This window comes from Lactuca virosa, chromosome 3, assembly GCF_052849685.1.
Source record: "Lactuca virosa cultivar CGN04683 chromosome 3, Lactuca_virosa_CGN04683_v6, whole genome shotgun sequence".
NCBI classification, from domain to species: domain Eukaryota; kingdom Viridiplantae; phylum Streptophyta; class Magnoliopsida; order Asterales; family Asteraceae; genus Lactuca; species Lactuca virosa.
Window position 1 is genome coordinate 279407345 of NC_136428.1, and position 12388 is coordinate 279419732.

The 12388-nt window shown below is 32.2% G+C and overlaps 2 protein-coding genes across 3 annotated transcripts; both read right to left on the minus strand.

Annotated features, from left to right (window-relative positions):
* Positions 1 to 1121: 1121 nt before the first annotated feature.
* LOC145167223 (E3 ubiquitin-protein ligase RGLG2-like) lies at positions 1122 to 4748 on the minus strand. Its single transcript, XM_079086348.1, has 13 exons — positions 4512 to 4748; positions 4242 to 4409; positions 3875 to 4026; positions 3695 to 3779; positions 3474 to 3617; positions 3276 to 3389; positions 3096 to 3193; positions 2892 to 2971; positions 2701 to 2806; positions 2480 to 2607; positions 1687 to 1864; positions 1503 to 1559; positions 1122 to 1393 (listed from the first exon to the last, which is right to left on the minus strand). Exons 1-13 carry the CDS (start codon positions 4570 to 4572, stop codon positions 1313 to 1315), a joined length of 1452 nt encoding a protein of 483 aa, XP_078942474.1. The 5' UTR covers positions 4573 to 4748; the 3' UTR covers positions 1122 to 1312.
* Positions 4749 to 7649: 2901 nt separating this feature from the next.
* LOC145167224 (E3 ubiquitin-protein ligase RGLG2-like) lies at positions 7650 to 12039 on the minus strand. 2 transcript variants are annotated; one of them, XM_079086350.1, is made up of 12 exons: positions 11793 to 12039; positions 10898 to 11151; positions 10723 to 10807; positions 10477 to 10617; positions 10273 to 10386; positions 10092 to 10189; positions 9747 to 9826; positions 9542 to 9647; positions 9319 to 9446; positions 8192 to 8393; positions 8041 to 8097; positions 7650 to 7946 (listed from the first exon to the last, which is right to left on the minus strand). In XM_079086350.1, exons 2-12 carry the CDS (start codon positions 11141 to 11143, stop codon positions 7866 to 7868), a joined length of 1338 nt encoding a protein of 445 aa, XP_078942476.1. In that variant the 5' UTR covers positions 11144 to 11151; positions 11793 to 12039; the 3' UTR covers positions 7650 to 7865. The 2 variants fall into 2 exon arrangements, with proteins under 2 accessions (XP_078942476.1, XP_078942475.1); XM_079086349.1 differs by lacking the exon at positions 11793 to 12039 and having other exon boundaries at positions 10898 to 11426.
* Between the last annotated feature and the right edge of the window lie 349 nt (positions 12040 to 12388).

Genomic DNA, 12388 nt, shown 5'->3' on the forward strand with positions numbered 1-12388 from the left:
TGGATTCCGACAAATTCGTTATATTTTAGCCTTAAATCGTGCCACTTCAAATTAATTTGTTCGGGATTTCGGCTTTCACTTCCCATTAAACTATATAACACGGTTCGAACATTTGCCCAAAAACAAGTAGATGTTTGAGTGGTAACCACAAGTTTTTTTTTTGGTCAAGGTGGCAGTGAATGCTGTGTTTTAGCTACAAAATTCGGTGAATCTTGTGGTTGGGGTTGTTAAGGTTGTGGTTGTTGTTGTTGTTGTTGTTGTTGGAAAGGTTATGGATATACGAAAAAGGATTGGAATTGTTGTGGAAACGGGTGTTGATAGGGTGGGAGGTTGATAAGATTATTGAAAAAGTTGAGTTTGTTGGATAATGGAAGCACCTTGGAGCAAATTATAAAACCGGTTTGAGGTCATTCCATGTTCGGGTATTGACGAAGAGATGTATCTAACGCAAAAGTGTTATCGAGGTTGCAGTCTCGATAGTTTGGTGTGATATTTTGGTTGTGATCCATGGTTTTTGGATTATAAAAAAATACAACTGTGTGTATGTAAATAGAGGAAGAGAAAAATGATGTGTAAAATATGGTTGTATAAAGTGGTATTTATAGGTAATAATTGAAAATTAAAAAACTTGCCATTGAACGTCTAGTCAGCCGAGTCAAACACCCCTCACCCTCCTATTCGTCGTTGTTCTTCTTCATAGTCATCACGACTTGCCACCTTGGACCACAAAACCCTCTGTTGAGGGTATTCCAAATAGCCTAGCATAAAATCTTTTATTTTGGGCGTGTTTTGACATGAGCTTTTGGAAACTTATAGCTTTTAGCTTTTAACAAAAACTTAAATTTAAACAAAATACTACGTTTAGAAGTACAAACTTGTAGCTTTGGTTTAAACAAAAAAACACAAATCTAAAAACTACTTATACCATTTTAAATTAAATTATCGAGTCTTTTTAATTCTCATATAACAAATAAAAGCTACAAGTTCCAACTAACAGCTAGTTTTGCCAAATAGCTTGAATTTTATAGATCATACGAATGACGATAATGGTAATTTTAGTAAATTTCAATACACGATCTGTACTTACGACCAAGTAAATAAGTAAGATAAATATATATTCATTTTATCGTAAGCAAAAAAAAAGTAAATAAATAAATAAATCTTCATTTACATCAAATCACGTCGAGTTTTTGTAATAAGATCACCAAATAAAACAAGCCTAATTAAAATGGTTCACCAAAAGAACAAAAAACACCTTGTTGGTGGCAAAGAATCATGAAATTAAAGAAGCTAAATTAAAATAAACTAGTTTTTAATGGAGTTTTATTCTAGTTTGGATCAAGTCCCGGCAAATCGGGCACAATTGAAGAGTTTCCCCGCACTCATGACATGTCTGCAAAGATTAAATATCATAAGATTAATAAAAAATATTACAAATGGAAATTTTCACAAAATCAAAAAATACATTTAAAGTAAATATAAAACCGAAGGAAAAAATATACCTGATGTCCACACCCCAAGGCCATGTCGTTGGTGTTAGTAAGGCAAATGGGGCATAACTGCATAATCAGAATTAGAATCAGATAATACGAGGAAATGACCAAGTAACTTAAAAAAAAAGAAAAAAAAACGCTATTTCTTGCGTTTCATAATAATAATAATAATTATTATTGTGTAAAAACTGACGTTTTTATCATTTGTAGATCTTGAAATTGATTCTGATATTAGAAGTTGACTAGTTTGACCATATACACAAGAAAAAGGAACCAACTCCAATGCTTTTGAGGTGTTGTAGGAGGAGGAGGATGCCTGAGGGATTGGTGGAGGAAGGGCCGCCCTCCATGATGACATTCCTACGCGACTACTGCAAATTCAAAAAAAAAAAAAATTTCGTTAAAAAGATGACTAAGGGCATTTACGTCTTTTAAGCATATAAAAGATTATGAACAAGTCCATCTTTTTATGTCGGACAAACATTACTACTTTTGAGTTTTGTCCTATTGACATGAATCTCAATCTCAGTACATGCCAAAAGCTCTTGTCTTGTCAAATACTATGTAACTAAAGCTGTGTTTTGGCGCGCAACAGCAAGTTGATAAGCTAACTTATTTTTAGAGATATTTTTAGGTTATCATGTTTAGCAAGCCAAAAAGTAGCGTAAAAACTTGTTTATAAGCTTAACTTTTTAAAAAGCTACTTAGACTAGCTTTTCAGGAGCTTTTTTAAAATTGTTCAAATATAACCTTCATTAATTATAAAAATAAAATTTTTTCTAAATACCCTTTTATGTAATTTTATATCTTCCAGCTACTTTTTACCAAACGTCATTTTTTATCAGCCAGTACGCCAAAATGAAATGTCACCTACCCTAGTAAATTTAGTCTGTCTTAATCCCAATGTATGTCAAACACAGTACAACCTGTTTTGTCTTGTCCTCATCTGTGTGATAAGGAAAGAAGGGAACGTGACGTTGACGTACCCAAGTAAATTTAGTTCGATTGTTGCTTTATATTGAGAAGGGATTTCCATTAATGCTGAAAGAGCAAAATCCGTTTCTTTTCGGATTGAACTCGTGTTTTTTGACATGATCTCCGTGAAATTCACAAACTAATATTAAAAAAAAAAAATTAGAATTAGAAATGTATAATATAAAGAGGGATGACACCATGAAATTATATTGAAAGTAACTTTAATTTTTACCTGGAAATTATCGAAGTCACGGGCAGGGATATTATCGTCAAATTCCTTCATCATGTCCCACGGCCCGTCTCCTACCCCGACTAATACAATAGAGAGTGGAAGCTTGCTGTCAAAAACAACAATGTACTATTATAACGAGGGTATAAATGTCAAAACACAATTTTTTTTTTTAATGGATTAAGATAAATCACCTTGCTTTGACTATGGCGTCTACAGTTTTCTGTTCTTGTAGACTCAATTGACCACTCTCAGTATCCACACTTCTTGTTACCTATAATTTAAATAATAATATTCCTATAATTTAAATAATAATATTAAAATAGGTGCTTACTTTATGATTTTAATCAAAATCAAAATTTTATGTTTTTTAAACACTATTGACCGAAATTACCAACCTGCCCATCAGCAATGATTAATAGGACATGGTATTGGCCCCCACTTTGTTCAACAATTGTCAATGCCTGTTCAATCACAGGGGCAAAAGATGTGGGACCTACACCAAAAAAAAAAAAAAAAAAAGTTTAATTTTATCAACAAGAATTGAAGATGACAAAGAATGAAATCAGATTAAGAACCTGAAAGCTTAAGATGAGTGATAATTTCTCTGTATCTACTCAAAACATCTTCAAATCCATTACAGAAACCATCTTCAGGATAAAAGCTGAACACATCTTGATCATGTGTTGTTGCTGATAATTGAGAGCAAAAAAAATTAAGATCTCTCATAGTCTCACCATTACAAAGAATAAAAAGTAGTTGAAAGAAGTATATACCATCTCCAAATCCGTAACATGGAATCAAGTTATCTTCATCAAAAGCTGCTAATGTCTTCCCAATGATGGATATGGCATGTTCATAGGGATTTAGACTATGATCTGCAGTATGATGTAGGCTTTTTCCATAAAAGGATTTTGAACCTGTTTACATGATCCAATGTTAGCATGTTTAAAGTTTAATTCATTTCCATTGATGGAATTCAAGAATCGTTAATTACCTGTCCATTCATTGCTTTTGGTGAAATCAATGCCCACAATGAGGTTAGAAGACTCGAGTCCTGCAAGTGTAAGAGCCTCTGTCACCTGCAGATGAAGTAAAAGTAAAATCCCTAATTCTAAGAATGATACGAAGAATTGTTTGTTAAGTATGAGAGAAATCGTAGGTGATCGATGTTTACCTGTTCCAAAGAGGTGTAACTATCATCGATTTTTGAATATCTTTTGTCAAGCTTCTTCTTCTTCTGTGGTCTAGTAGGAGATGCCGGAGGAGCAGTAGCAGGTGGCGGAAGAGCGAAATATGGTTGAGAAAGATAACCGCTGTACTGATTACCTGAAAACGATGACGAATGCTCACATCTCGCTCTTTTTTCCCTCGAATTCTTTCCTCCCATTGATTAATCGTTAAGATATTAAGAATCCAAATTGTGAATTGTTGGAAGGAAAAGAAAAAACCCTCGAAACTGAATTGTAATTTGTAAACCCTTATTTATAGTGAAAGACTGAATCTTATAACGAGTATGAAAGAGGGTTTGAGTGAAATAAAACCTAATAAGGAGATCGAGAAGGCTTCAGCGATGTTCGTGATTACGAAAACGTTTGAATTTGTTGTTTTACAGATAAACCTGAAACAGAAATTAAGTTTGTACCTATCTGGTTGCCGTAGAAATCGGTGAAAACCCGGGATTGGTACGTCTGAAGTGTTATCTCTTACACCTACAACAAACGTAATCATCATCATCATCAGCATTTAAGAGTTGGACTTAATCTGTTATTTACAGTTTTAGAAGAGAAGCTGAGGTGAATCAGTGAATCTACATGAATGATTCGTAGAAAGGTTGAGTGGATGGATACTGTGGATTCTCTGAAGCGTCACCATGTGGTGTTTTACAAATGATGTTAAAGAATTTGTTAGGACATCAATGGAAGATTTTGATTGTCTTGGAAGAGTAATAGAACTCTTCTTTTGATTTGATGTGTTCGTTTCATTGAGTTTTAAGCATGGAGTCCTCTGTCAACTCCAGTATGAAAGCCGTAGGACAAATATCTAGAAGCAAAAAAGATAAAATAGGCAAAAAGAGTTTGGTGCAATTTGTACTTATGAAAAAGGTTTTAGCTATAAATTTTTTTAGGGACATATACAAAGTCCTAATATTTTCATTGATTTGACAAGAAAGTCCTAAACTTTATTTTCTTTACAGTAAAGTCTAAATTATCGGCAACTTTTGACACTTTTACCATTTTTTCCCAATTAGCCGGTAATTAGGACTTTTTGTCAAAAAAATAAAGTTTAGGACTTTTTGTCAAATCGTCAATTACAACTTTACTGTCAAAAAAATAAAGTTTAGAACTCTTTTGTCAAATCGTTGAAAATATTGGGACTTTAGTGTATATATCATTTTTTTGTTAGAAATTTAATGGTATGATATTCTTTAAGCATAAGAGTTATTGAAACATTATCTAGTCAGCTAGATCCTATTGAAATCTTTAACGTTTGTTTCTTGTTAAATCGTTTTTTTAATCTCAACAAACCGACATTGAAAAAAATGGAGATAATCAAGAAAGAAAGAAAGAACCAGGGTTGTGTTAGCTTTTTGCAGTCCCAAAAATGGAGAAATAAGAAACCGAAAAATGGAGAAATAAGAAACCAGGGTTGTGTTCGGTTTCTTATTTCTCCATTTTTGGGACTGCAAAAAGCCAACACAACTCTGGTTCTTTCTTTCTTTCTTGATTATCTCCATTTATGAAATGGAAATATGTCTACATATTTGTGTTCTTCTCTGCGATACCTTCAGTTTAATATATTACACGTCCAAAATGGACAATAGATGAATGATTAATTAGTTACCAAAATGTAAGGGTTGAATGGGTATATAAATAGGAAATTAAAGGTTTTCTCAAAAAAACCAAATAGGAAATTAAAGGTTGAATGTCTTTAGTTTGCTGAGCTTTGGCTCTTTCAAAAAAAAAAGGAAATTAAAGGTTTTTTGGTTTCAGATGATTATAAAACCTTACTAAAGACAACATTAGATGGGGATGCTTATTACAATCTTTGTGTTTAATGCTTAAACTTTGTATTTAATGTGATTGTCCATTGTGATTGTGTAATTTTGAGCACCGATGGATCTATGTATAAATACAACCCTTCTACTACCTTTTCAGAGACACAAAAATAAATAAACATAGAAAAAATGGAAATCCTCAATCATCCTCCTCATTTTGCTTTTATCATCTTCTTGCTATGATTTTTTTGACATGATTTGTTTTTTTCACATTATTTGTTTTCGGAATTGACTATGTCAGTCCGGAATGTATGGTAACAGATTTCAGAAACATCCTTAACCAGCCTCCTTCAACTCCATAATGGACTTAACTACTCTGGAATGGCCAAATTCCGGATTTAGTGGTCATATTTCCAACTTTGAAAAAAAAGTAGTGATTTTCATTAAAACGCTCACTTATATTTTGTTAGTTTAATGAATTTCCTATAATATAGCAACATTAATTGTTTTAACGGATAAAACATTATATTTTAACTTTCAATATGGGTGATGATCCGTACACAACAATTCTTAGCCATACACAACAAATTATGTTTTATATAGTTGTAAAGTATAATCATTTAAATGATAAATTGTTGTGTATAGCTGAAAAGTGTTGTGTACAAATCACTATCCAATATGATTAACATTTTTACCTCAATTTACAGGTGTTACAATATTAATCCTTACAAATAACAACTACATGTTACGAGTATATAATGTCTGATGAAAAAAAACACAAGTTCGTCATTTTAGAAAAATGGGTTTTGCCTATTTTCGAACACAAATGCCTCGTCCATGTTGAATTTGTTTGAAGAAAAATATGTAAAACACATGCCTTAGGCTTATTATTATTATTATTATTATTATTATTATTATTATTATTGATCTTTATGTTTTCTTGTTTGTTTTCGGTAGTACAACAGTACAATGAGGCGTTTTACTATAACAGTGTTAAAAAAAAAATTCTCACTGATGCCTGGTACAATCTTCAAGTCAAAATTGTGGGTTTATGATAACATTGATAATCGTTTCATAAGGAAGATGGTAATATTAATTCCTGATATAAATGACACACTAAGTTACATGTATGCTTTTGTCAGAAAAACATATCCGTGAATTGATAGACAAATATCACAATATGTTTGATTCTCCTTTTAAGTTTGGAAATATATATATGGTTTTGTGTGACACTTATTCTTTATGCCCTCTATTTAACAGAACTATTATTTATCCCCGTAAATCATATTTCATATTTTAAATTCTTTTATTTTTTTGACCAATTAATCTATCTTATTAAATATTAAAAATAAAACAAAATTTTATATAGCATTTTTTTTCTAACTTGATACCTTATAAAAATAATACCATTATCAAATATATGATATATGCTTAAAACAACAATATTCACATTTTCTATACAAGTTTTGTAACATAAAATTAAAATTATACAGTAAATTACACGAATAGTCCCTATGATTTGGGATAATTTGTGTGTTTGGTCCCTAACTTATTTTTTTAACTCGGAAGGTCCCTACTGGTTGTTTTTGTTACACACTTGGTCCCTACTGTTTGTTTTTGTTACACGTTTGGTTACTGTCTTACCTAAAAAAAACTATTATTTAAATAGGAAAAAATGGTGAGATAGATACAGTAAAGTGAGGGGGGTGGGGTTAGGGTGTGTTTATTTAAATAAATTAAAAAATCAAGAGAAAACTAGTCGTTTTAGGTAAGACAGGGACCAAACACGTAACAAAAACAAACAGCAGGGACCTTCCGAGTTAAAAAAATAAGTTAGGGACCAACCGTACAAATTACTCTAAACCATAGGGACCAATCGTGTAATTTACTCAAAATTATATTTAAAATTATGTACCTTAAGTTTTACCATATATTCCAACTTTGTCAAATCATAAAAGAAAATTAATCACTCGACAACAGTCCAATAATCTCTCATTTATCTTACACAACCTATAAAAATGAAATTAACAAATCATTGAACATGTACAAACAAAAAAATTATCACTTCATTTACACCATTTTTTCCTTAAAATCACCAAATAAAACCCTAAATGACTCACCAAGAATGAAAAAAATAAATAAATAAACATCAAAGAATGGTGACTTGTACTTAATAGAGCTTTATTCTAGTTTGGATTGATTTCCTACAAATCGGGCACAACTGAAGCGTTTCCCCACACTCGTGACATGTCTGTCAAATCAAAATAATCATAAAATTAATATAAAATTTCCACAAAATCAATATTCATTTAAAGTAAAATAAAAATGAAATAAAATTAATATACCTGATGTCCACACCCGAAGGCCATGTCCTTTGCGTTAGCAAGGCAAATCGGGCATACCTATAAATAAATAATCACAAAATCAAAATCACTTGCTATAAATATTAAATGCCATGTGATTATAGAAAAATGTTGCAAAAACAAAAATATTTACCTGGTTGTCATATGTAGATTTTGAAATTGATTCCAATACGTGATGTTGACTAGTTTGACCATAATAAGATGATTGTGACATTGACCCCTTTTGAAAACTCATTGAATTAAATGGTTTTGATATGTTGTTGTAAGTTGATGGTGAACGAATAGGTGGCGGAAGGGCAATCCTCCGACAGGACATTCCTATATCTTTGCGACTACTGCAAATCCCAAAACAAAAATCAAAATTAGACAGGACTATTTTCGATGATGAGGATTAAAAGGGCATTTACGTCTATTTTGCACAGTGGGTGGGACAAAAATTTAAATTCGTATCATTGACATTGGTCTTAGGCTATGTTTGGCAGACTAGCTGAAAAGCTAGCTGCTAGCTGATTAAGGCCGTGTTTGGCGTGCCACAGCTAGCTTATTTTTCGAGCTTTTTTTAAGTTGTCATGTTTGGCAAGCCAAAAAGTAGCTTATAAGCTAGCTTATAAACTAGCTTTTTAAAAAGCTACTTACACAAGCTTTTTAGGAGCTTTTTTAATATTTTCCAAATATACCCCTTAATTAAATATAGAAACGTATTCTTTTAAATGTCCTTTTAAGAAATTTTATATTTTTCAGCTAGATTTTTAGTTAGTTTTACCAAACTATATTTTTTATCAGTTAGTTTTTAATTTAACAGCTAGCTTTTCAGCTATCAGCTAGTTTTTCAGCTAACAGCTAACTTTTCAGCTAGTACGCCAAACATAGCCTAACTGAAAATCTAACTGTTAGCTTATAAGCTAGCTGACGAAAAATGATGTTCGGTAAAAACTAGTTGATAAGCTAGCTGAAAGATATAAAATGATATAGAAGGACATTTTTTTAAAAAACTTAATTAAGGGTATATTCGGAAAATTTTAAAAAAGCTACTAAAAGTAGCTTTTTAAACAGCTAGCTTATCAGCTACTTTTTGGCTTGCCAAACATGACAATTTAAAAATACTCAAAAAATAAGCTAGCTGTGGCGCGCCAAACACATCCTTAGTCTGTCTTAATCCCAATGCATGTCAAACGCAGTGCAGTCTGTTCTGTTCTGTCATGTCCTCTGTTCTGTCATGTCCTGATTTGTGTCATAAGGAAGGAAGGGAATGTGACGTACCCAAGTAAATTTAATTCGATTGTTGCTTTATATTGAGAAGGGATTTCCATCAATGCTGAAAGAGCAAATTCTGTCTCTTTTCGGATTTGAGGCGTGTTTTTCGACATGATTTCCGTGAAATTCACAAACTAATATAAAAAAAATAATAATAACATTAGAAAACGTATAATATAATAAGGGATGACACCATGGAAATTATATTGAAGGTAGAATTTATGGTTACTTGGAAATTATCAAAGTCACGGTCAGGGATATTATCGTCAAATTCCTTCATCATGTCCCACGGACCGTCTCCTACCCCGACTAATACTATAGAGAGTGGAAGCTTGCTGTTAAAAATGAAATTGTAGTTTAGAATATAAGCACACAAAAAACTTGTATTTAACATATTTTTAATTGATAAAAGTTGTAGAAAATTAGAAAATTACCTTGCTTCGACTATGGCGTCTACAGTTTTTTGTTCTTGTGGACTCAAATGACCTCGCTCGGTATCCACACTTCTTGTTACCTATAAATATAAATAAGTTTTATAAAAATTACTACTTGGATGTAATTTATGAGCAATTCATTTCACACGACTTATGTCACAGAAAAAACAGGTTATACTGTATTTGGTATATATTGGATATATCAATGGGACAAAAATTGTACTTTTTTGTCCCATGCATAAAAAGGTGGGATAGGGACCCACTCTCAATCTTTTGTCAATGAAAAAGACGTGAATGCCCTCCATATCCTAGAAAGTATGATTAATATTGACCGAAATTACCAACCTGCCCATCAGCAATGATTAATAGTACATGGTATTGGCCCCCACTTTGTTCAACAATTGTCATAGCTTGTTCAATGACAGGGGCAAAAGATGTGGGACCTACATGACAAAAAGAAAAAAAGTTCAATTTTATGATGAAAAAATAAACATTAAGCTGAAAAGAAGCAAATTAGATTTAGAACCTGAAAGCTTAAGATGAGGGACAATTTCTCTGTATCTACTCAACACATCTTCAAATCCATTACAAAAACTATCTTCAGGATAAAAGCTGAAAACATCTTGATCATGTGTTGTTGCTGAAAAAAAAAATTATGATCACTCTTAATATTTAAATTTTTCAACACAATTATAAAGAATAAAGAGCTATTAACTATTATAAGCTATACCATCTCCAAATCCATAACAAGGAATCAAGTTATCCTCATCAAAAGCAGCTAAAGTTTTCCCAATGATGGATATGGCATGTTCATAGGGATTTAAATCATCTCCAATGTGATGCAAGCTTTTTCTGTTGTAAGATCTTGAACCTATTTACATGATCCAATGTTAGCATGTTTAAAGTTTAATTCACTTCCATTGATGGAATTCAAAAAGCAACATGAACATGAAATCAAGAATTACAAAGTAACTACCTGTCCACTCATTGCTTTTGGTGAAATCAATGCCAACAATGAGATTAGAAGACTCAAGTCCTGCATGTGATAGAGCCTCTGTCACCTGCAAATAAAGTAAATTCCTCATTCTAACAACATAACAAGAAAAGCTATCAACAGAAAGAACAAAAGGTGATGTTAGATTGTTAATTACCTGTTCCAAAGAGTTGTAACTATCAGCAATTCTTGAATATCTTTTATCAAGCTTCTTCTGTGGTGTATAGATTGGAAGAGAAGTATATTGTTGTGGATTCGGATCCTGAAAAGGGTAATTTTGATCTCCTTGAGGCGGAAGAGAATAAGATGGTTGAGGAGGATAACTAGAAAATGATGAAGTTGATTGGAACGATGACGAATGTCTATATCTCGCTGCCTCTTCCCTTGAATTCTTGCCTCCCATCGATTAATCTGTAAAGTTCAGATGTATTGTTCTTCAGAAAACAATTTCTCGAAATCAAGTTGTGAATGATTTGAACGAAAATCCCTCGAATCTGAACTGAAAACCCTTATTTATAGTGAATACTGAATCAGATAACGAATATGACTTGGTAAGTTGGTAGCATTATATATCGAGAAACAACGCGGGATTGACGGCGATGAAAACTAAGATGGTGATTCGTGGAAGCTTCACCGATTTTCATTTATTTCGTGTAACGCTACATAAACATTTGGATTAATTCTTCTACGAAAAAACCCTGAAACAGAAATCAATTTTGTAGCTATCTAGTTGCCATAGAAGTTGGTCAAAACACGGCATTCATACGTCTGAAATTTCATCTCTTAAACTAGAAGAAACGTGAATCAGACTTGTAAATTCTGGTCAAATTACATCAGCGTTTTCCCTCAATTAACAGCTATCACTTCGGTGGTGAATTTACCACACCAATAACTAATTAGCCTCAGATTAAGTGTTTGATATAAGTAGTAATTCATGATTTTCAGATGAGATGGGTAATTTGATGTGTTACTAACAAATTAAAAAATTGAAGAGGAGGTGATTGGTGAATCAATGAATATTCAATATACAGGAATGATTCGATGAAACAAACCTGGATAGATTCTCTGAAGGGTCAGCATGTGCCGTTTTCAAATGATGAGAATTTCTCAGCGCATCAATGGAAATGGAAGTTTCCGATTGTCTTCGGAAAGTAATAGAAGCTTCCATTCTATTTGATTTAATATGATTGGTTTTGTATCGGAAGTTTTGGCTTCATCGAGTTGCATGCATGGTGAGTTCTCAGGCCACCGGATTTCATCCTCAACAAATCGTGCTTCTTAATTTTGGCCAAATATCCCTCTTTACGAAGAAAAGAGATTCCACTAACTCCATTTGAAAAATACTGACTTTTTAAAAGTCAAACAGCAACCTTCTTATTAAATTTTGACTTTGACAAGCATAATCTCTAGCCTGGGCCCTATATGAAACTTTGATATTTTTAAATTACAGATTTAGTCCCTATATTTAGTAAAAGGTTACAGTCAAGTTTTTGGTCCAATTTTTTATTATGGTTTGAAGATCATGTATGAAACTTCGAAAAGGTTATAGTATTGTTCCACATTTAAAAATGTTGAGTTTCTATGGTTAAAGATATCACATTGGTTATTTTGGCTTCCTCTGTTAAATATTTCAGTTTGTTAAGTCGAT

Bases quoted from the DNA above. Each gene is read 5' to 3' on its own strand.
- LOC145167223 (XM_079086348.1), bottom strand. From the start codon at position 4,572: ATGGTGACGCTTCAGAGAATCCACAGTATCCATCCACTCAACCTTTCT. The intron at 3,390-3,473 runs GTATATACTTCT...CTCAATTATCAG, and splicing joins ATGTTACGGATTTGGAGATG to CAACAACACATGATCAAGAT. The intron at 1,865-2,479 runs GTACGTCAACGT...TTGAATTTGCAG, and splicing joins ATCGAACTAAATTTACTTGG to TAGTCGCGTAGGAATGTCAT.
- LOC145167224 (XM_079086350.1), bottom strand. From the start codon at position 11,143: ATGGGAGGCAAGAATTCAAGGGAAGAGGCAGCGAGATATAGACATTCG. The intron at 10,808-10,897 runs GTAATTAACAAT...CTTTATTTGCAG, and splicing joins GTTACAACTCTTTGGAACAG to GTGACAGAGGCTCTATCACA. The intron at 8,098-8,191 runs GTAAATATTTTT...ATTTATTTATAG, and splicing joins AATCTACATATGACAACCAG to GTATGCCCGATTTGCCTTGC.